The sequence below is a fragment of the Coptis chinensis genome, chromosome 4 (assembly GCF_015680905.1).
Source record: "Coptis chinensis isolate HL-2020 chromosome 4, ASM1568090v1, whole genome shotgun sequence".
Classification (NCBI taxonomy): Eukaryota; Viridiplantae; Streptophyta; class Magnoliopsida; order Ranunculales; family Ranunculaceae; genus Coptis; species Coptis chinensis.
This window is the reverse complement of record NC_141459.1, coordinates 106,889,904-106,909,459: the sequence shown is the minus strand read 5'-3', so window position 1 is coordinate 106,909,459 and position 19,556 is coordinate 106,889,904. Positions and strand designations below refer to the sequence as shown.

At 37.0% G+C, this 19,556-nt stretch overlaps 2 protein-coding genes and 2 long non-coding RNA genes across 6 annotated transcripts; 2 read left to right on the top strand and 2 right to left on the bottom strand.

Annotated features, from left to right (window-relative positions):
• Positions 1–3,729: 3,729 nt before the first annotated feature.
• On the top strand, positions 3,730–8,128 carry LOC147506746 (peptidyl-prolyl cis-trans isomerase FKBP62-like). The gene is given in 14 exon segments (XM_086558812.1): positions 3,730–3,976; positions 4,057–4,143; positions 5,539–5,799; positions 5,896–5,970; positions 6,068–6,148; positions 6,230–6,424; positions 6,570–6,659; positions 6,747–6,922; positions 7,008–7,130; positions 7,214–7,360; positions 7,447–7,574; positions 7,671–7,704; positions 7,706–7,792; positions 7,884–8,128. Coding segments are annotated over 14 exon segments (1,671 nt in total). The 5' UTR covers positions 3,730–3,804; the 3' UTR covers positions 7,899–8,128.
• A 447-nt stretch (positions 8,129–8,575) lies between these two features.
• LOC147506743 (chaperonin CPN60-2, mitochondrial-like) lies at positions 8,576–19,222 on the top strand. Of its 3 annotated transcripts, XM_086558811.1 has the most exons (15): positions 8,576–9,009; positions 9,135–9,263; positions 9,356–9,424; positions 10,744–10,821; positions 10,904–10,999; positions 11,120–11,219; positions 11,298–11,401; positions 11,858–11,963; positions 12,054–12,132; positions 12,265–13,666; positions 17,569–17,645; positions 17,918–18,061; positions 18,148–18,422; positions 18,516–18,632; positions 18,728–19,222. In XM_086558811.1, exons 2-10 carry the CDS (start codon positions 9,231–9,233, stop codon positions 12,371–12,373), a joined length of 774 nt encoding a protein of 257 aa, XP_086414937.1. In that variant the 5' UTR covers positions 8,576–9,009; positions 9,135–9,230; the 3' UTR covers positions 12,374–13,666; positions 17,569–17,645; positions 17,918–18,061; positions 18,148–18,422; positions 18,516–18,632; positions 18,728–19,222. The 3 variants fall into 3 exon arrangements, with proteins under 3 accessions (XP_086414937.1, XP_086414935.1, XP_086414936.1); XM_086558809.1 differs by lacking the exons at positions 8,576–9,009; positions 9,135–9,263; positions 9,356–9,424; ... (4 more) ...; positions 11,858–11,963; positions 12,054–12,132 and having other exon boundaries at positions 13,564–17,494; XM_086558810.1 differs by lacking the exons at positions 8,576–9,009; positions 9,135–9,263; positions 9,356–9,424; ... (5 more) ...; positions 12,054–12,132; positions 18,516–18,632 and having other exon boundaries at positions 13,564–17,494.
• Positions 9,699–10,737, bottom strand: LOC147506745 (uncharacterized). The gene is made up of 2 exons (XR_015193905.1): positions 10,145–10,737; positions 9,699–9,999 (listed from the first exon to the last, which is right to left on the bottom strand). It is a non-coding gene; the product is annotated as an uncharacterized LOC147506745 (long non-coding RNA).
• Positions 13,097–13,818, bottom strand: LOC147506744 (uncharacterized). Its single transcript, XR_015193904.1, has 2 exons — positions 13,686–13,818; positions 13,097–13,565 (listed from the first exon to the last, which is right to left on the bottom strand). It is a non-coding gene; the product is annotated as an uncharacterized LOC147506744 (long non-coding RNA).
• Positions 19,223–19,556: the final 334 nt, after the last annotated feature.

Below are 19,556 nucleotides of genomic sequence, written 5' to 3'. Positions count from 1 at the left end.
GGGTTTTACTAATGTTGTGTTGGGCTCATCTCGGCCCAAGCCCTTTCGGTCGGTAATTTTTAAAGTCAAACTTGTTTAAGGCATCTTTGATGGATTATGAGATTATTCAAGCTTTTTTAAACTATAAATAGAGAAGGGTAGTTTTTTTTTTCTAATCGTCTCAGAAGATGGGAGCCATAAAATGTTCACATAGACAACTCGAAATGCTAATCACAGTTCTTCACTTGATTAACAATGTCAAACCAATATTTATATCAAATTTCCTAAAAAAATATGATTATTTATGATTGGAAAAATAGACTTTTTCGACAAAACAACTTTTTTTTTCTAGATTGAGATACCTATTTATTCTAAAACCCTAACCCTAGGCTTTTGTTTTCCATAAAATGGAAAGCTTTTGTAATGTTTTTTTTTTCCGGCTAATCAAGCATGGTGTCTTGTAACACTTATTTGGTTTGTAGGTAGTTATACTATAATATTTTGCTGAATTATGAGATTATGAAGGGTGATCTTTAACACACTTATAAAAACATTCTCGTACTCAAACTTTAAAATAAATAAATAAAATTATAATAGACACATTTAGGTTCATAAATTATTAGTTTTTTTTATTAGGTGTACTCAAGACAAAAACAAACTATTTATTTAATATACATTGTGGGACCCCATGTTAAACCCTAGATACTATTACTATACGTTATTTTTTGTTTTCAATGATTCGTTGTTTTTTATTGAACGGAAATATTGTGGTTATACAAACAAATATCAAGACCAATATACATACGCAAAATTTAAACATATAACATCAAAACATAAACAATATCCATGTAATCTTCAGTTGTGTAACCAATCAAAATCGTCTTCAACCAGCAAGACCGTGTATCCGATATCGCTACAGCAACAACCCAATCCAACTCCAACAGAAAATACCCGAAGGCCAAACCAGCACCAACAAGAGATCTCATTACTAGAATAAGTGTCAAGTTAGCACCTCCATAAGAGAATGGCCCACCAGATGCACAGCGCTAGCGCGACAATGGCCCAACAATAACACTAAAGGTAATAGATACACCAAGAGATAAGATACGAATGAGAGAATAACTCATTCCACCATAGTTGAATAAAAAAGCAGCAACAACAAAAAAACACAATCATACCTGATCTTCTAACATATCTAAAAAGCTATATCTTTATACCACAACCAACAACAAATTTCTACAACAAAATACACTAAAAACAAACATCATATCGGCCTTATGATAGATAATAAACGATGCTAGAACAGCTAACACCTTACACTTGCTGATCAGAACACGAGTTAAAGAACTCCAAAAGAAAAAGTCAATTTTTTTTTTCTTCTTCATTGCAGATCTGGAGCCAAAGAGAGACTTTGCTAAAAAATACTTTATGTAGAAAGAGAGACTTTGCTCTTGCCGGTCTAAGTCGGAAAATGATGGATTTGGTGGGAAAATGAGATTTCTAAACCCTAGCTGTGCTAGGATTCGAAGAAGCGTTTTACCCTCTCTCGCTATCACCACTTTCTCAAACTTTTTTAGCAAAGGAAAAATGAGATTACTATACGTTATTCACTTGTATGTAACTGAAAAATAACATGTTATCATTCTTCTTATTTCAAAAGAAATAAGTGTTATTGTTTTCTTCTTTCAAAATAACGGTTATCCAAAAAACGTGTTGTTATTTTTGATTTTTTTTAATCGTTTTGTCTCTATTAAAAATACCCCAAATTAATTTGGGAGATATTATTCCATTATTTTTTAACTGAATTAACAATGTTAAACGACTATTTCTCTCGAATTTGCTTACGAATGATTTGTTACGATTATAAAATTACGTACGCTTATTCAACAAAACAACTTTTTCTACTTAAAACTCTCAATTTCTCTCATAGTCGCCTAATGATATCAATATACTCATTCTAAACCCTTAACTATGTCAATATTAATTTTCATGTCATTGTAATCTAAGTAGGTAAGAAAAGTTTTATTTATTTATTTATTTTGTTAAGCTCAATACTGATGGGGCTTCTCTTGAAAATCCAGGATATGCGGGGGTGGATGTATTATGAGGGATTTAGCGAGGTAAATTTTAATGGGAGCGACTATTCCTATATTTTATGCAACCAACAATGAAGCAGAATTCCTTACTCTGTTGTATGGACTTCAAATTTTGACAACAACAAGATATAGGAAGGTCGAAGTAGAGACAGATTCTCAATTGTTGTTTAAGGTTATGACAGACGAAAATTTTAATTGTAATTGGTTATTAGCTAGAATCGTTACTCAGCTTAGCTATTGTTGCATAACTTTCAAGATGTACACTTCAATTGGTGTTATAGGGAAGCAAATTGCTCTGCAGACACTCTTGCTTCACACGCTGCTGCTCAAGTAAAGAACTTCCGCGTGTTAGGACAACCAACTGTGGAGTTCTCAATTGGCCCTTCTAGAGACTTGTCTTTCCTTCCACCTTTTTCGTCTATATGGTGGCGTAAATCCCCCCTGCTTATACATATGCATGTTTTCTCTGATGTTATGGGCATTTGTAAATATCGTTTGGTTTAATAAAAGATTTAGTTTGAAAAAAAAAAAAAAAAAAAAAAAAAAACATAATCGTACCTGATCTTCTAACATACCTAGAAAGTTATATCTTTATACCACAACCAACAACAAATTTCTACAACAAAATACACTAAAAACAATCATCATATCGGCCTTATGATAGATAATAAACGATGCTAGAACAGCTAACACCTGACACTTGCCGATCAAAACACGAGTTAGAGAACTCCAGAAGAAAAAGTAATTTTTTTTTCTTCTTCTTCATTGTAGATCTGGAGCCAAAAAGAGACTTTGCTCAAAAATACTTTATGCAGAGAGAGACTTTGCTCTTGCCGATCTAGCTCGGAAAATGATGGATTTTGTGGGAAAATGAGATTTTTAAACCCTAGCCGTGCTAGGATTCGAAGAAGGGTTTCGCCCTCTCTCGCTATCACCACTTTCTCAAACTCTTTTAGCAAAGGAAAAATGAGATTACTATACATTATTCACTTGTATGTAATTATTTTTAATTATTTTTAATCGTTTTGTCTCTATTAAAAATACCTCAAATTAATTTGGGAGATATTATCTGATTAGTTTTTTTACTTAATTAACAATTTCTCTTGATTTGTTATGATTATAAAATTAGGTACGCTTATTCAACAAAACAACTTTTTCTACTTAAACTCTCAATTTCTCTCGTAGTCGCCTAATGATATCAATATACCCATTCTAAACCCTTAACTATGTCAATATTAATTTTCATGTCATTGTAATCTAAGTAGGTAAGAGAAGTTTTATTTATTTATTTAAAACTCTCTTTATGTTTCTAGGATAAGACTGGCCAAGCTATTCATATTTAAAATTGCTAAAACCCTAGACTTGTTTATTTTTTCAGGCTCGGGCTTTACTACTGTTTTGTTGGCCCATCTCAGTCCAACCTGTTGTGTAATAAGATCTAAGGTGGAGATTTAATCTTGGTAAGTGATGACGTGTTTTGACCTATTAGCTAATGACGCGACACACGTAAGCCACATTATTAACTTGCATTAGAAAGTACCTGAAAAACTTTCTCAATTCTCAAACTTCTAGAACCATCTAAACCCTTGATTTTTCCTCGAATACATCAATTTTCTTTAAAATAAAATAGAACACTCTAGAAACTCACTTCATCCATAAAACCCCCCTCATTTCATTCCCAAATCCTCAAAACCCATTTTTGAGTCCGCCTCTATTTTCTAGGAAAAAAATGGATGAAGAAGAGATGATGATGAATGATGACATGATGGATCTTCAAGATGAAAGTAGTCCAGTCTATAAAGTTGGTGAAGAGAAAGAGATCGGGTCACAAGGTTTGAAAAAAAAACTTATTAAAGAAGGTGATGGTTGGGATACACCTGATAATGGTGATGAAGTTGAAGGTATATATATCTATATATATTTATACATGTATATATATTTTTTTTGTTGATTTGTGTTTTTAGATTTGTTTATTTTGCAGTTCATTATACTGGAACATTGGTTGATGGTACTAAGTTTGATTCGAGCCGTGACCGTGGTGAAACATTTAAGTTCAAGCTTGGACAAGGTATATATAATAAATAAATAAATCACACCTCTTTATTTGTTTGTTTTGAGTGTGATTTAATTTAATTTATTTATGGTGAGAAATAATGTGGTATTAGAATGAGTGATTATAAATGTTATTTTAATATTTTATACTAATCTTGATGTGATTTCGATTGGATTTGCATGTAGTCATTAATAAAGTGTTTTGAGAAGGCTTTATATCTTTTCTGTTATGTGATTTTATATACTTTTTTTAACAAGTTAAATGAGTGCTGTACAGTTTTATGATAATCTTCCACATGTCTACTTTAAACTAAGTTACATTGACACGGATATGATATCCAACACAGATTATTTTCAGGATATGGCGTGTCCATGTAACTTAGACGTTAAATCTTAGGACTGGGACACTCCTTGTTCATATTTAGAAATGTAAGACACTTTGATTGTCCTCATTTATTGTAAGAAGCTTTTCTTGTACTCGGTTTGATGTACAAAATGGAGAGTACTACACTATTTTGGTATAGTTTGTCACTCTGTTACCTAGGGACAGGCTGGTATTACAGTCAACAATTAGAGCTTCAATATGGTCAAGCTCGGCTCGTTTATTTGTTTCTAAATAAGCCTGAAGATGTTGTCAGGCTTGACTCATCTTGCAATATGTGTGAGCTCGAGCGAGCCGAATTTGACTTGATCCCGAGTAACTCAGTCAGTTCACCACTGTAGAATTGTAGTGAATTAAAACCTAGTTGTCCTCAAGCCCTGTTAGTTTTCTAAGGAGCCTTAGAATATGTGTAGGATCAGCTCATATTTTAACACGAGCTAAGTCTGAACACACCAAGAATGAGCCAAGATTGAATAGCGGACTCTTTTACCAGTTCTATTTGGGCGTGGGGGTGTATGGCGTATTTCTGCCCATTTTCATATAACTGTTTAATTGCTCGTTCATAGCCCGTTACTTACTGGTTTAGACATCCAGTCTTACAAATGTGAGACGCTCTGGTGTCCGAATCGTCCGAATATTTTAACATAACCTTTAGTGGTCATTTGTGTTATATTTTCCATGGTGACTGTAGATAAATATGTTTGAGAACAACTTTTTATCATGCAAACAAACACATATCTGGTACTGGTCTGTGATATTCCTTGCTAGTATTTCTTGCCTATGGAAGAAAATTGTTGATTTTGAAATGGATTTAAAGTTTCTACCCAAGTAAAGATGTGCATTGTTCTTGTGTTTCATTGTGAAAATACAGTGGAAGGTTGATCCTTTGTTGCTTGCTAGTCTTTGTTGTGTATATTGCATTATGAATTTTGTTGATTGGAATAATGATTTCGAACCTTCCAAGTATCAGAATCCTAGCTGTAATTACCTTTCCACTATAATTGATGATTCCTGTGGTATCCATGGCAGGGCAAGTGATCAAGGGATGGGACCAGGGTATCAAGACCATGAAGAAGGGTGAAAACTCTTTATTTACAATCCCCCCTGAGTTGGCTTATGGTGAATCTGGCTCCTCTCCAACAATTCCTCCCAATGCGACACTTCAGTTTGATGTTGAGCTGCTTTCCTGGTCTAGTGTCAAGGACATTTGCAAGGATGGAGGAATTTTCAAGAAGGTACTTACCGCGGGAGAGAAGTGGGAGAATCCAAAGGACCTCGATGAAGTGCTTGGTGTGTTATTGACCTGCATATTGCATCATTTAGTTGATTTTCGTGAGATGGAATTGCGTGGTTATTTTACCTGTTTTCTTTTTGTCCATTCTGCAGTTAAATATGAAGCTCAGCTTGAGGATGGTACAGTGGTTTCTAAATTTGAAGGGGTGGAGTTTACTGTTGGAGATGGTGCGAGTTTTGTACCTTACTTTAGTGTGAATGCTAGTTGCTTATCTTTGTTCCGACTTCTCTACTTGGGATCTGCATGTTCTGCCTTTGCAACCAGGTTATTTCTGCCCAGCACTATCAAAAGCAGTAAAGACAATGAAGAAGGGAGAAAAGGTTCTCCTAACAGTGAAGCCACAATGTAAGTTTGCTTGAAGTGGAAATCACTGAATTGTAAGCAATTGTGGAACCTGTCACTTACATTGCATTTCTGTATTTTCAGATGGCTTTGGGGAGATGGGTCGACCAGCCTCTGGTGCTGAAGGCGCTGTGCCACCAAGTGCCACACTTCATATAACTCTTGAATTGGTTTCGTGGAAGACTGTGACTGAAGTGACTAATGATAAGAAGGTTATAAAGAAGATCGTCAAGGAAGGAGAAGGTTATGAGCGTCCAAATGAAGGAACAGTGGCTAAAGGTGAATTTTAAGCATCCAAATGAAGGAACAGTGGATAATAAGGAGTATTAATTCAATTTTTGTTATTGTAATAAATTGTAGGAGTTCTTAGTGGAATGGGATGCATTGTAGTGTGCATAATAATGTTATCTCATTTGTCTGACAGTGAAACTTATTGGGAAGTTGCAAGATGGAACTGTATTTCTGAAGAAGGGGCATGACGATGATGAGCTATTTGAGTTCAAGACGGATGAAGGTAATTTTTCATGTCGGTGGATTTTGCATGCTTTCTTTGTTAACAATATTAAACTGGATACTGAAGTGTAGTCTCTACATTTTGCAGAGCAAGTTGTTGATGGACTTGATAGAGCTATCATGACAATGAAGAAAGGGGAGGTTGCAGAGTTGACTATTGCTCCAGAATATGGTTTTGGTTCATCTGAATCCAAGCAAGAATTGGCTGTTGTTCCCCCGAATTCAACATTATACTATGAAGTTGAGCTTGAATCCTTTGTCAAGGTATCTTCAGTGAGATTTCTCTTTGTGTGGCTCTTGCATTGTGCTTGGTATGAGTGAGTTTAAAATTGTCCTTTTCTATCATTAGGAGAGAGAATCATGGGACATGAACACACCTGAGAAAATTGAAGCTGCTGGTAGGAAGAAAGAGGAAGGAAATGTAGCATTCAAAGCTGGAAAATATGTTAAGGCCTCAAAAAGATATGAAAAGGCAAGATAGTTTTTAGTAGGATAAAATCATTTTAAATATGATTTTGTGTTATTGCATCTGACTGAAAATCTCCTTGTAATCAGGCTGGTAAATTTATTGAATATGACACCAACTTCAGTGAAGACGAAAAGAAACAGTCCAAGGTTCTGAAGGTAAGCTGCAATCTGAACAATGCAGCTTGCAAGCTGAAGTTAAAGGACTACAAACAGGCAGAGAAGCTTTGCACAAAGGTAACTGCGGACCAATTTATACCTACAACTCAAATTGCATCAAAGCAAGGGGTCTGAGGATTAATGTTCCGTTAATAATATTGTAGGTACTAGAACTTGAGAGTACGAATGTCAAGGCACTCTATAGACGAGCCCAAGCTTACATCCAACTGGCTGATTTGGACCTTGCTGAGATTGATATTAAGAAGGCATTGGAAATTGATCCCAACAACAGGTATGTATTGTGCCTTTTTCATTGTACCAGCTAATTCATTGATGTCCAATGTCTATTGACTGAATGTATGTTGGGGTTGAATCTTTGTTGAAACAGGGACGTAAAGCTTGAGTATAAAGTCTCCAAGGAAAAAAATGAAGGAGTACAATAAGAAGGACGCTCAGTTTTATGGCAACATATTTGCCAAGATGAGCAAATTAGAAACACTTGATACTAATGTAAGTTGCTGACCTTCAATGAAAAATTGTGAGGGCTACTTTTCTTTGGTTTAAGTTGATTGTTCTACTGACGAATATTATCTATCCGCAGAAAGCAGCAGCATAGGCAGCAGAGCTCAAGCGTTGACAGTGAGGTGTGATGGACAACTGTGTTCAGTTCGTTGGATGCCTTCTGTTTGTCGTCTTAGTAGTTAGAGTCGCAATATTTCTTAATCTTTGCAGTTGGTAGGGTTACGGTCTGGAGTTTAGAGAGTCTTTGTAAAACTCTTATGATTATTGATAAAAGGATATTTATGTCACATATTTCTGATTATTGATGAAAAGGATATTTGCTCATTACGTATTTCTGATTATTCATGAATGGGTAATTCATATTTTCCTATGCTTTACTTGCTCCTCTCTGCTCAAGGGGTGGAGTCTTGAAATTTAGTGTCTTCTGCTTGGTTTTTCCCTTTGAAACCAGATGTCATTTGTTAGGGTTTTATGTACTGCAATGCAATGCAATGCTCAGATGTGAAATTTGTGACATGATGAATCCCGTTAGATGGAAGATCTTGATTATGATTATTGAGGTAGAATGACGAAGGTGATACCTCAGAATTCTGACTATCCTAAAATGGGCCCAAATCATGTGGAACATTTTACAGTAGGTTGCCAAGATTTTTGAGGGATCACACTATCACAGTTACAGTCGGAATGCTTGTACCTTCCAGGGAAATTGCTTAGTTGGCATTAAAACTAATCTGCATACAAAATATATGGACACTTATTTCTGTTTGGCAGGTGTGGCGTTATTGTGTCATCTTATTTCATCTTCCATGGTATAATGTCGACCGATTGAAACCAAAACATATGCTGCAAAAGGAACGACTGTAAAATATAGCTCCTTCAAACTTTCCTAAATAATATTTCCTCGGTGAATTGCTGATTCCAATATTGCTATCCGAGAGAGTTTCAAGTAAAGTTGCAAGCACATTCTTTCAGTACGCACATACAAACCAAGTGGAAACAATGTCTCTCCTGGTTTGTGAAAAGTGTAGCAACTCAATCAAACACGAGGCACAACCTAAAAACTCCTAATTCATGCAAACAGATGGATTCAACAAAATAAAACATTTACTCTTGACTAATGACATGTATGCGCCTGCTCTTGGTGGAATGATGCTATTAATTGGGATTCGACTGTCCGTGGATGATTTCACTCTTGTAGTTAAGAGGTGAGATTTTTACTTTCCAAAATACCATTTAAGGAAGACACACGATTCAACTTCTAGTGTTGCGGTATAAGCTATGCCTATAAAAGTATAGGAACTGATGCATTGTATTGTCGTGATCTTGTAAGGGTTGCAAGAGAAATCATTGAGCAAGCAACTGGAAATAATCCACTAAGGTTTGTGCGATTAAAGCGCCTGGGTTTGGAGAAAACAGGAAAGCGGGTATGCAGGATCTTGCCGTTCTTGTTGGGGGTCAAGTGAGTTAAACTTTTGCAGTTACATTTTAATTCCCATTTGTTCCTTAAAATTATGAACAGTTGAAAAGATTCTCCCTACTTTTGGGTTGCAGCTCATAACTGAAGAACTTGGTATGGACCTAGAGAAGGTAGAACTGGAGATGCTAGGCACATGTAAAAAGGTCTGTATCTAAACCCCAGCTATGTGCTTCAGTAGTCTGTAGGATACTATCTATTTGGGTGATACGGTTTACAAGATTACAAGAAACTCGTTGTTTTCGATGCTGAATATTGATAAACTAGTTCCAGTGACTTATTCCCTTTTTATGTTTGATCTTTCTACAATTCATTGTCTCACTGATCTTGCTGTGCAACTTATGGCATTTTCTTCTCTTAAAAACTTCTAATTGTAATGAGTTGTGTGTTCTTTGGTTGATGTGAATGGAGTCAATGGACTGTATTAGGAAAAGGACTAATTTTAGAAAAGTAGGATGGGAAAAGTAACAAGTCAAAAGCCAAGTAGGAAAAGACATAAAGGAAACAAAAATGAAACTAAAACACAAAGCATGTATGGATTGAGTTGTCGACAAGCGCTAGGGAAGCTCTCTTGTCCCACGGCATCTACTTGCCACCTTAATTCTTGACTAAAGTGCCTTCTGAGTGGCTTTTGATTTGATCTCTGTAGTCCAGACGTGTTTTTCTCAAGGAATTTCTTTTCTTAATAACATTCTTGGAGCTATATCAATAATCTTCTATCCTGTTCCACAACAGAACAAAAGAAACTAAGCTACTTGGTCAGTTGAATTCTATACTGTGAGTCTGTGACTTGTTAGATGCATAAAAATGAACTCCTGAACAAGGTTGTAGAGAGTTTTCGAAGTTACTCATTTGGATGTAATTACCTGTTGCTGTCGTTCTCTTACATCATTGGCAATTCTCTCATCAAAGCATTCCCAGTGCACATGGGTGCCATTAGGACATAGTGACCAACAAAACAGTTCCAATGCAGAAGGTAGCTCTGTTTTTGGACGAATTCTTTCATTCTGTTTGAGCATTTTAATACAAAATCCCACCAATCAATTTGCATTTTAAATAAAGAAAGAAAAATTGCAAAGAGTGTCGGACGGATTCTTTCATTCTGTGTGGGAAGTTTAAGTTTTGTAAACTTGGTAGCTTTCTTGGTAAATAGAGCTACCAAGTTCAGAGCTACCCTTGCATTGGGACACTCTTTTTTGCCCACCTAGGCAGTCGATTACTCACCTCGTAAGGCTACCTTGCATTGGGAATGCTCTCAGTGGGAGTTCTCCACATCTAGCAAAAGATGTCTTCTGTCTATCATCTTCTATTGGTGTTTGTGCCATTTATCCTTTATAATCGAACAAATCAATATAGTATCTTATCGGGGGCTGGTTCTCGAACTTAGAGCACTATCTAGATATTTGTGAATCTGTGATTTGTACTGATGTTCACAGTGATTGAGAATTCTAATGACAATATGTAGGTAACAATCTCAAAAGATGAAACAGTTGTTCTTGATGGGGCAGGTGACAAGAAAGCCATCGAAGAAAGATGTGAGCTGGTATGTTGCATTTCATCACTCAATGTCAACGTGAGACCTATAGTAGCCTTTATAATTGATTTTGTTGTCTTTGTGATGACAGCTTAGGTCTACAATTGAATTAAGCACTTCGGAATATGACCAAGAGAAGCTACAAGAAAGGCTGGCAAAGCTTTCTGGTGGTGTTGCAGTTTTAAAAGTATAGTTCCCTCTTCCTGGTCAATGATATACTTAATTTCCATTCATTTAGACGATATCAGATTCATGATGCTTGCAAGTCCATAAGAACTGACTTTCAGTTGTGCTAACTATTTTGCAGATTGGTGGAGCTAGTGAAGCTGAAGTTGGTGAAAAGAAGGATAGGGTTACTGATGCTCTAAATGCAACTAAGGCAGCTGTTGAAGAGGGTATTGTGCCAGGTAATTTTTAATTATTTATCTGTTTTCCATAGTTTGTTTCTACAGTACAGTGAGATCCTTAAAGATTTTTTTTTTCAGGTGGTGGTGTTGCTCTTCTTTATGCATCAAGGGAGCTGGACAAGCAGCAGACAGCCAATTTTGACGAGAAAATTGAGGTTCAGATAATCCAGAATGCTCTGAAGGTAAATACTAAACACTGCCATATTTCTGTTGCAATTTGTTTCTCAAGTTTTGTTTAAAAAGGAAGACTTTGTGTTGGCTCAGTTTTCTAGCCAGCATAAGGAGATACTTGATCATGATACTCGTACACTATCAATTCGTAATCCCAGTGTATTTGTATCTGTGATTATACCCATGCTTTGTAACGTGCTAATGTAAATGTTCTTCCAACTTTAATATGTCAAAACCTTCTTGAAGTGTCCATATTCATTATGTAATCGTTCTTGGACCCCACTGGGATATGTCAGTTGTGTTACATGAAGGGTTGTGTACGATTGTGATCATACTTAGCTGATTCTTAAATTGCAATCACTGTACAAAAGATGCCAAGTGAAGTTCGCTGTCACGTTTATTTGTCGTGCCTGATTACTGCTGTTTACTCTATACATGACTTTTTTGGGGGGAATTTTTTTCTTCAGACCCCTGTGCATACGATCGCTTCCAATGCTGGTGTGGAAGGGGCTGTGGTTGTTGGCAAGCTGTTGGAGCAGGATAATACCGATCTTGGATATGATGCAGCCAAAGGTTTCTAATTTGTTTTGTAGTTTTAGTTTGATTCACTGTTCGATGTTTGATCTGATTTTAACTTTTATTCCCTGCTGCTTTGGGGATCAGGTGAATACGTGGACATGATTAAGGCTGGAATTGTTGATCCTTTGAAAGTAATAAGAACCGCATTGGTGGATGCTGCTAGGTAATTTTAATCAATACTGTAAAATGCTGATTCTCTTCAGTTACATTTTCGGATTTTCCTCTTGATTCATAGATTATAGTTGGTTCCTTCTTTTTGATTGGTTGACTGAGTTTTTTATTTCTTTTTGTACAGTGTGTCATCTTTGATGACCACAACTGAGGCTGTTGTAGTTGAGCTTCCAAAGGAAGAGAACAGCAGTGCTTCAGCAATGGGTGGTGGTATGGGTGGCATGGATTATTGAAGGCGGTCGTGTACCTGACATGTATCCCTTTCTTTTGAGGAGTGACATTAAATTGGAGAGAGCATTGAAAATCAATCGAGTCAATTTTTCGATTTAATTTTGATATACCAATATGATTTGATAAATCTCTGCTTTGGAAAAAATGTTTCTTCCCTTGTCATGTCAAGAGGCAGGATGTATTCATAGTGAGAGTGCTAGCTCATGGGGACGTTTGTTCTATAATAGTTGGTTGTTTCACCTCCGTTGATTTACTACTCATTGATTCTCAGATTTGAGGCAAAATTTTACTGAACATATAATAATTAAATGTTAAAAAAGGTTTTTGTTCACTAGGCCACTCTGTAACATGTGTATTAGATTTGGAATTGATAATGAAAATAAGGTTGAGCTCGTTTGCAAGCCAAAACAATGTGGGTTTGAGCTAAACAAGATTGATTTGCAAGTAGTTAATGGGCTATATCACCCTCAAAACTTGAAAGAAGGGATGCAAAATTAGTAAGAACTTAGCTGGTGTCTACAGTGAGAATTTTACTTGTATTTTGCAGCTTTTCGGAAGGAACTTTGGGTAGAATAACTCAATTGCTGTTCAGCTTAATACTAGATTTGATCATTTGATGACATGGTCGTCCACAATCTTTTAAAAAGAATTGGCGTCACGTTAACAGATGCTCTGGGTTGCTATAACTTTCGTGGTCTTTCTTTTCACTCCAACAAAGAAAGAGAAGTTCGTAAAATTTAAACTGGTATAAGCAACTCGAAGCAATATGCAAACAGTTCAGCACTATAAGCTTTGCCTATATTGCTAGAGCAGTCACAAAGCAAAATTATGCATTTTTTACCCAAATCAGAGATTCATCTATCTTAACCGATCAAACTTTTATGGGCTCTCACCTTTACAAGACCTATGATTAGCAAATTGCAAAGTGCTCCCCAACAACTTGAAATTGGTTACCATGCACATCAATAAACGTTCCATTTCTTCAAATGAATAGACACGGTGTTCAATAACCAAACTAAAGACAGATTAGTAAGGTGATAAAGCATTCAGTAGGACAAATGAAATCAAAGAACGAGGTTCAAATCCTTAGAGGGCCAGGGTAAGCCGTAGCTCAAAAGTGTATATGTGTCAAGTTCTGTCCAACAAAATGTAACCGACTTTGGGAACAATGATTGCTGTGACTAGCGTTAACACCTAACATTCATAAACATATAACCAGGATTTTAGGCAAAATACTTAGCATGAACTAAGAACTTGCGCAACAATATCAGATATGTATGGAAATATAGACAAAGGTAAGAGAATGGCCTTAACAGACGATTTACTACAACAATTAACCGGATCGGCAAAAACTGCAGGCAATTTGATAGCTCTATCCATGTGACTCGGCAGCCAAACACCAAATCCAACACTTAAGCCAACTATGGTGTGCGTTATAACATAGCTCTATCTAAGTACATGCATGGTGTAGGATTTCTAACACTATTCTAAGATTGCTTCTATTCACGAGATGGAGAATTAGTAGTGAATATTAGACTGCCTCAAGGCGACACCTCCATGATCGGTTCTCTTAGAGTCTTTGTAGCATCATATATAATTTCTTATTAGCACGAGGAACCATGTATAAAAGACAACATGCTATGTGACAATGTGCAGGTAATGGCAGTCAAAGGTTTGGAAATCCATACTACGGGCATTATCTAACTACTATTAACACTTTAAGCAAACAGAAAACAGTAAATAATATATATATATATCTCAAAAATTATATATAAAACCAACGTTTATCCTCCATGAATTCGCATGTGACTTTTTAAATGTGGGATTCATCTATTTTCTCTATTGACAAGAAAAGAATACATTTTTAGTCTTTATCAAAAGGGGTTATGCAAAATTGAGGAAAGGAATGGAATATATACTTTGAAGTACCTTTCAGCGAAGGAAACGTCAGTGCAAGGGATACTGCCAAGTTTCGGAAGGGAAGGAGATTCTGTTCTTGTGAAAAGTTGAGGTTGTGGGGTTTAAGAGGTGTTAGTTGTTTATAAGTTGAAGTGAAGTTGAAGTCATTACTGCTTGTGAAGAGAGAAATGAATAATTCATTTGGCTTTAAATATTCGGTTCCTCCACAACAAAAAATATCCACTTTTCCACAACCTAACATAAATAATTCATTCGACCTCCATTGTATCTCTCCTTGCTTTCGTCTTCCTTCCCTAAGCTTTTTGTATCTCCTTGATTCAAAAAAGAAAAACAAAAATGGCTGAAGCAATAGTTTCTGCTGTCATGGACCAGTTAGCCTCACACATTCTAAAAGAACTTGAACGGAAGGTCAGCTTAGTGGTTGGCGTTCGTAAAGAAAAAGAGAAACTTGACGATCATCTCACTCAGATCAAAGCGGTGCTTGAAGACGCTGAAAATAAGGAAATACGTGATAAAGCAGTGAAGGTTTGGTTGGGACAGCTCAAAGATGTGATGTATGATGCAGAGGATGTTTTGGATGAATGGAACACACGAATTCTCATTTCTGCTAATAGCCCTCACGTTGCCAACAGGGTGCGCTCCTACTTGTTATCTCTGTGTGCTTGCTTTAAACATCTTGGTGTGTGCCATGCCATTGTCATTGCTCATAGGATTAAAGACATAAGAGAAAGACTAGATGAGATTGCTCTCAGGAAGAATCAACTAGGCCTCGTTCAGAGTCTTGGTCACAAGGAACCTCCACAATTCACTAGCTCTGTTGTGGATGTATCAGAGGTATTCGGTCGGGATCATGACAAACAAGAGATACTTAGCATGCTGCAATGTGAGACTAGTCAACAAGAAACTCGTGTTCGTATACCTATCTTGTCAATAGTTGGAACTGTTGGGTTTGGCAAGACAACTCTTGCGCAGCTAGTGTATAACGAAGGAACTATAGCGACCACCTTTGAGCTGAAAATATGGGTTTGTGTTTCTGAACCTTTTGATCTTGAAAGGATTGCCAGAGAAATCATTGCACAAGCTACTGGAAAGAAGCCACCAGAAAATGTGGTTGGGTGGCAACTTCTACATCAGCATTTGTGCAACTCTGTAAAGGGGAAGCGGTTTTTGCTCGTGCTAGATGATGTTTGGACTGAAGATTCCGGTCTTTGGGAGCCATTGAAGTTATCTCTGGATGGTGGTAAGCGAGGAAGCAAAATCATCGTTACCACACGTAACGAGGCAGTTGCGATAATGATTGACTCAATTTATATGCACAGGCTTGCACAGTTGTCCGACGATGATTGTTGGCACATATTCAAACAAATAGCTTTTTGCGGAAGATCCGAAGAAGAGTGCGAAAGATTAAATGGAATTGGACAAGAAATCGCAAAAAAATGCAAAGGTGTTCCACTAGCTGTCAAGACATTAGCAAGTCAAATGCGATTCAAACGAGCAAAAGAAGATTGGATGGGTGTATTAAAAAGTGACGTTTGGGAAACACAAGAAAAAGGTATTTTACCTGCTCTTCTGTTGAGCTATCAGGCTTTGCCGTCAGTTTTGAAACGATGCTTTATGTACTGTGCAATTTTTCCAAAAGACCACAACATGGAGAAGGATCAGTTGGTGAAGCTATGGATGGCTCAAGGTTATCTCGGTTCTGATAGAGCAAGAGAGCTAGAGAGGGTTGGTGAGCTAGAGAGGGTTGGTGTCGAGTATTTTGATGCTCTGGCGATGCGATCATTCTTCCAAGATTTTGAGAAAGACCATGATGGAAACATTGTTGAATGCAAGATGCATGATCTGGTACATGACTTTGCCGAGTCCCTCACAAAAGCTGATTGCTCTGTTTTGGTGAATAATGGGAAAATTTGCAGTGACAAGATTCGTCATTTGACAGTTGATGATGTAGAGAATCCATCTATATATGAAGCGAAGAAGTTACGAACGCTGGTAGCCGAATCGTCTAGGTCGGTACCTTCTGCATTACACCAGTTGACATGTCTTAGGACCTTGGACTTGAGTGGTAAAAACTTATTTTCTGAGTCTGTCTTTGAAGTACTTCCAAGTGAAGTGAATAGATTATTACATCTTCGGTACCTTGATTTGTCGAATAATTCAAATTTGAAGGAATTGCCTGAGACAGTGAGAAGTCTAGTTAATTTGCAAACATTGAAGCTTAACTGGTGTACAAGTCTTTGCAAACTGCCAGAAGGAATTGGGGAGCTTTCTAACCTAAGACATCTGGAAGTTGAACGCACTAATCATCTAAAGTATTATCCGCGAGGAGGCATTGAGAGATTGAGTCAGCTTCGAACATTAAGTAAGTTTGTTGTGAGTGATGGAAGCAGCAAAGGGTCCGTGATTGGGGAGCTAGGAAATCTCAATTTTCTAAAAGGAAGGCTACTTATTGAGGGGTTAAACTATGTAAAAAGTGTGAATGAGGCCAAGCAGGCAGAATTGCATAAAAAGGAAAACATCTTAGAGTTGGTGTTAGATTTCGGATATTATCGATATATTGGAGACGTCAGCAGCGAAGAGGAGATACGAAGGATGGAAGGTGTTCTTGAAAATCTGGAACCACATAAAGAAAGCTTGGAACGATTGGAAATATATAACTATGTTGGCTCCACGCTCCCTACTTGGATGAGGATGATGTCCAATATTACATACTTGTGTCTTAGTGATTGCCCAAATTTGAAGGTGGAACCGCACTACCTTTTTCCTCCTCGGCTTGAAACTCTGGAATTAGGGGACGATGTAGGTGTTCTTTCAAAATCGTTAATGTCCCTCACCCACAACAACAACCTCAAGACTCTTTCTATCATTTGGCTTCCGCATTCCTCTCTCCCCCAAGGATTAAACCAACTCACGTCACTTCAACAATTGGGTTTTTATGAGTGTGATTTCCTTGATTTCAAGCCAGAGGAGTTGAAACCACTCACCATGCTTCGCGAATTGGACATCGATGACTGCCCTATTATTACTAGGAGAGAACGTAGCAGAGAGGAGGACTGGAGCATCTTAACCCACATTCCCACCATTAAAATTGATTTGAAAGATATTGAGGCGGAAAATTAATTTATCATTTATGATTACACAATTGAACGAAAACATGAAGAAGATTGGTGTTTTACAGAAGCCCAATTGAAGGAGAAGAAGAGGTCCTTCCCTTTTTCTTCATTTCAGTATTCATTAATTAATAATAAAGCTTAATATTATCTCATTTGTCTGACAGTGAAACTTATTGGGAAATTGCAAGATGGAACTGTGTTTCTGAAGATGATGAGCTATTTGAGTTGAAGATGGATGAAGGTAATTTTTCACGTCGCTGGATTTGGCATGCTTTCTTTGTTATCATGATTAAACTTGATAGATTCAACACCGAGTCTCAGCTACGTATTTCTCCTGAGCCAGACATGAACTTTGATGAAGTTCCTAAAACCCTAAGTACAAATGCTATATCTGATTTTGATGGGAAAAACTTCAGGAATATTTTTTTGTTTTGTTAACATCTTATATTTTGGTCCTAAAGCTTTTCATTCATTTATTTTCCTTTTGCATGTGGGTTTTGATGGACTTGATAGAGCTGTCATGACAATGAAGAAAGGGGAGGTTGTAGAGTCGACTATTGCCCTAGAATATGGTTTCGGTTCATCTGAATTCAAGCAAGAATTGGCTGTTGTTACCCCGAATTCAACTATGAAGTTGAGCTTGAATCCTTTGTCAAGGTATCTTCAGTGTGGTTTCTTTTTTGTACGGCTCTTGCATTGTGCTTGGTATGAGTGAGTTCAAAATTTTCCTTTTCTTTCAATAGGAGAGAGAATTGTGGGACATGAACACACCTGAGAAAATTGAAGCCGCTGGTAAGAAGAAAGAGGAAGGAAATGATGCATTCAAAGCTGGAAAATATGCTATGGCGACTGAAAATCTACCTGTGATCAGGCTGGAAAATTTATTGAATATGACACCAACTTCAGTGAAGAGGAAACAAAACAGTCCAAGGTTCTGAAGGTAAGCTGCAATCTGAATAATGCAGCTTGCAAGCTGAAGCTAAAGGACTACAAACAAGCAGAGAAACTATGCACAAAGGTAACTGCGGATTAACTTATGCATACGACTCAAATCACATCAAACCAAGGGGCCTGAGTATTAATGTTGTGATAATAATTTTGTTGGTGCTAGAACGTGAGAGTACGAATGTTAGGGCACTCTATAGACATGCCCAAGCTTACATTCAGCTGGCTAATTTGGACATTGCTGGGATCGATATTAAGGTGTTGGAAATTGATCCCAACACAGGTATGTATTGTGCCTTTTTATTGTACCGACCAATTCATTGATGTCCAATGTCTCTTGACAAAATGTATGTTGGGGTGGAATCTTTGTGCAATCAGGGACGTAAAGCTGGAGTATAAAGTCTTGAAGGAGAAAAATGAAGGAGTTCAATAAGGACACTCAGTTATGGCAACATATTTACCAAGATGAGCAAATTAGAAACCCTTGATACTAATGCAAGTTGCTGACCTTTAATAAAAAATTGTGAGGGTCACTTTTCTTTGGTTTAAGTTGACCGTTCTCCTGACAAATATTATCTATCCGCAAAAAGCAGCAGCGTAGGCAGCAGATCTCAAGCGTTGACAGTGAGGTGTGATATGATGGACAACTGTGTTCAGTGCATTGGATGTCTTCTGTTTACAGTTTACTGGGCTGTGTGTCTGGTTGATGTCTTAGTAGTTAGAGCCGCAACGTTTCTTAATCTTTGTAGTTGGTAGGGTTACGTTCTTGAGTCTAGAGTCTTTGTAATACTCTTCTGATTATTGATAAAAGGTTATTTTCGTTATGTATTTTTGATTATTGATGAAATGATATTACGTTTTTCCTTGGCTTTATTAGCTCCTCCCTCTGCTCTAGGGGAGGTGTCTTCAAATTTAGTGTGTTATCTGCTTGGTTTTTTTCCCTTTGAAACCAGATTTCATTTGTTAGGTACTTAAATTTATATGTATTGCAATGCTCTGATGTGAAATTTGTGTCATGATGAAGCCCGTTAGATGGATGGTCTTGATTCTTGAGGAAGTAAGAATGACCGAGGTGATACCTCAGAATTCTAACTACTCAAAAATGGTTTGCATTCTCAGATTCTCTTTCAGTGCACAACTGATTAGTCTTCAAGGCACAAGTCATAACTTCGTAAGCCAGCTGTCTGATGTGGAACATTTTCCAATA

What these genes read in the sequence shown, in the direction of transcription:
- LOC147506743 (XM_086558810.1), top strand. Translation starts at nt 14,628, where the DNA reads ATGGCTGAAGCAATAGTTTCTGCTGTCATGGACCAGTTAGCCTCACAC.